The 2,926-nt window shown below is 52.4% G+C and overlaps 2 protein-coding genes across 2 annotated transcripts, besides 1 other annotated feature; both read right to left on the minus strand.

The window, feature by feature from the left end:
- Positions 1–401: 401 nt before the first annotated feature.
- Tco025E_05623 (adenylate cyclase-like protein) lies at positions 402–1,253 on the minus strand (the record flags this gene model as incomplete). The annotated part of the gene is made up of 1 exon (XM_029372516.1): positions 402–1,253. One exon carries the CDS (start codon positions 1,251–1,253, stop codon positions 402–404), a length of 852 nt encoding a protein of 283 aa, XP_029227360.1.
- Positions 1,254–1,300: 47 nt separating this feature from the next.
- Positions 1,301–2,359, minus strand: Tco025E_05624 (adenylate cyclase-like protein; the record flags this gene model as incomplete). Its single annotated transcript, XM_029372517.1, has 1 exon — positions 1,301–2,359. One exon carries the CDS (start codon positions 2,357–2,359, stop codon positions 1,301–1,303), a length of 1,059 nt encoding a protein of 352 aa, XP_029227361.1.
- A 109-nt stretch (positions 2,360–2,468) lies between these two features.
- Positions 2,469–2,490: a microsatellite.
- The last annotated feature ends 436 nt before the right edge of the window (positions 2,491–2,926 follow it).

The raw sequence follows: 2,926 nt of genomic DNA on the forward strand, positions 1-2,926 counted from the left end.
CATTCAAAACGAAAAAAAGATGACAAACGCGTTTTGTTATGACGGCGGTCCCAGGGAGCTCAAACGGTGGCAGTCGTTAAGGCTCCACAACCGCCAGACACCTCCGCGTGAGGGCAGTGGGGGCCAGAGGGAAAGAATAAATAAACAGGATAGAAACAGACCACAGTAATTATACTAGATGCCTCCCAAGAAATTTCTTCTCTTTTTCCTGCGCAAACAGAACTCAAGTAATCCATAAAATAACACGGGCGTTCAACAGAACGTGCTACCATACACTAGGCCCGGTCTGGCGGCGTACGCCTTTCGGAACGTTCTAATTTTGATTGTCAACTATCATTACAAAATAAAAGAGAAATAAAAAAGAAATTAATGCAAAAAAACTCATTGCAAATTTCCCCTTGTCATGCTACTTTTACATTGCGGAACCTCCTTCCGCTCAGGGACTTGGGAGTGATGCTCAGCAGGTGGACGGGCTCGGGCATGCCCTGCAGCTCAACGGGGCCAACATCACTCACGCTGATAAACTCGTCCATGCCTCTTGGATCGGTGTGAAAGGAGTGGACCTCCAGCTGGCGCAGATCCCAAGGACACGGCTCGCCCTTGTACGCCGGCATTGCCTCCAGGGCGCTGAATGACTCCTTCGAGAGCAAAATCTCGCCACCGCAGGCCACCGGCAGCATGCTGGAGCAGCAATTCACACTGGGGCCGTAATAGTCGTATCGCTGATGAATGGCGTCGTACGAGGCAACGACATCCACGCAGTGCTGCACCGCCACCCGCACCCGCAGGCCTTCGCGGCGCCAGCACGAGGGGTCGCCCCCTCCCTGTGGATTTTCGAGCATTGTGAAGCCTGGGACAATCGGCACCGCGCGCATCGACTCCAGCTGAATCGCCAGCGCGATCTTCATGCCCACAACAATGTTTACGCAGGCAATCATGAAGGAGTCCCCCATCACCTTCACCTCATAGGCGTCGTACAAGGCAATGATGGAGCGTACCATGGCGTGGTACTTCGTGATGGCCGCTCCCATCACCGCCGCATTTTTGGCCCACAGCTCAGTGCCTCCTTCAATGGAAGCAAAAAGCAAACAGAATGGCTCCGACCCATCTGGAGCCCGCACACTGGACGTGCCGGTGAGCATTCGCTCCATGCCTGCAGACATTTTCTCCATCACAATCCCCCACACCCAGCGAAACCGAGACTCCATTAGCGCACTCCACTTATCCTCCAGAAAATGGTGGCATGCATACATGAAAGGCTTCGTAAACGCACGAAGATCCTCTGTTTTCACGTTGTAGGCTATGTGCCTGGCTCCGAGCTCCTCCAGAGCTTGCCCCGCCTTTTCAAGGTCCCCAAGCGAATTAAATACCTCCACCAAAAACTCAAACACTCGTCTGCTGGTTCGAAGATCCACAAGGGCAGTAAAGCGTGCAAGGTTGGCTCCATCTCAATGGCCTTGCCGTAGATGACGCCAACGAACTGCCTCTTCATCTCAAGCCCGTCCTGGCGCTGCTTAATCAAGGCAAAGTCCTCTTGCAGTTGCTTAACCATTTGGAGTTCGCGCAGCTTCCCATATTTGTCACCCTCCTGGCTTCTGCTGCCGCGCTCAAAGCATTCCGTCAGGGTAAACCAGAATTGCCGCCACTCCTCCTGGCAGCGATCAAACACGTCCTGTCCCACGAAGGCTGGAAACACACGAAAAAATGATTGCTGCATCTGGTTAACGTGCCTCGTTACAGCACCGTACGCACGGTGCTGGGCACCAATGGCCAAAAACATTCTCTGCATCACGTCTTGCCTTGCATAGAAGGTAACTGCCGTAGCAAACATCCGTGCAAGCACTTTGGATTGTTCGGGGATCTCAATCCCGAAGAGAAGTTCCTTGATCTCTGGATCACGCTCCATCATGTCTTCGTAAATGCGCTGGCCAAAGAGGTTCACCGTGCCTTCCTTCTCCAGGATCCTCCAGCTTCCCAGTAAACTGAAGCGGTCCTCTTTTTGGTTGGCCTGCAAATTGTCCAACCCACGTGTGAGAGCTGTGACTTCCTCCATCTCCCCGTCATCAAGTGAGACGACGCCACTTCGCTGCATCAAGTATATTTGCTCCACTGCCGAGGACAGTGCGTTGCGGAACACACAATGCGAACTATCCGTGGCGCTTTGGCCGTCCGTGGGGTCGTTGCCCGCAACACCCGCAAATATACACTTCGCTCCCGTGTTCCCATCGCCGGGGCCACGGCCCACGGCTTGGGCCGCGGACGCCCCCTCTGACGCCGCCGCCATTGAATGCCCGCACCCCATACTCGGAAGAAACACCACAACAGTGCCTTCCATGCACAGGCACGCGCGTACAGCCATGCCGAAAGAACGGGAGCAACAAGAGAAAGGGAGAAGGCCAGCACAGTTGTATGCACATACATGAACACAACGCCAACGTTGGGCGAACTGGGGGCTGCGGCCTCCAAACCACACACACACACACACACACAAGGAGACATCATTACAAAAAACGAAAAAAAAGAGATGACAAACGCGTTTTGTTATGAAGGGGGTCCCAGGGAGCTCAAACGGTGGCAGTCGTTAAGGCTCCACAACCGCCAGACACCTCCGCGTGAGGGCAGTGGGGGCCAGAGGGAAAGAATAAATAAATAGGATAGAAACAGACCACAGTAATTATACTAGATGCCTCCCAAGAAATTTCTTCTCTTTTTCCTGCGTAAACAGAACTCAAGTAATCCATAAAATAACACGGGCGTTCAACAGAACGTGCTACCATACACTAGGCCCGGTCTGGCGGTGTACGCCTTTCGGAACCTTCTAATGTGGATTCCAAAGATCATTACAAAATAAAAGAGAAATATAAAAAAGAAAATTAATGCAAAAAAACCCATCGCAAATTTCCCCTTGTCATGCTACTTTTACATT

Source organism: Trypanosoma conorhini (assembly GCF_003719485.1).
Source record: "Trypanosoma conorhini strain 025E chromosome Unknown Tco_14.4_contig_00337, whole genome shotgun sequence".
NCBI lineage: Eukaryota > Euglenozoa > Kinetoplastea > Trypanosomatida > Trypanosomatidae > Trypanosoma > Trypanosoma conorhini.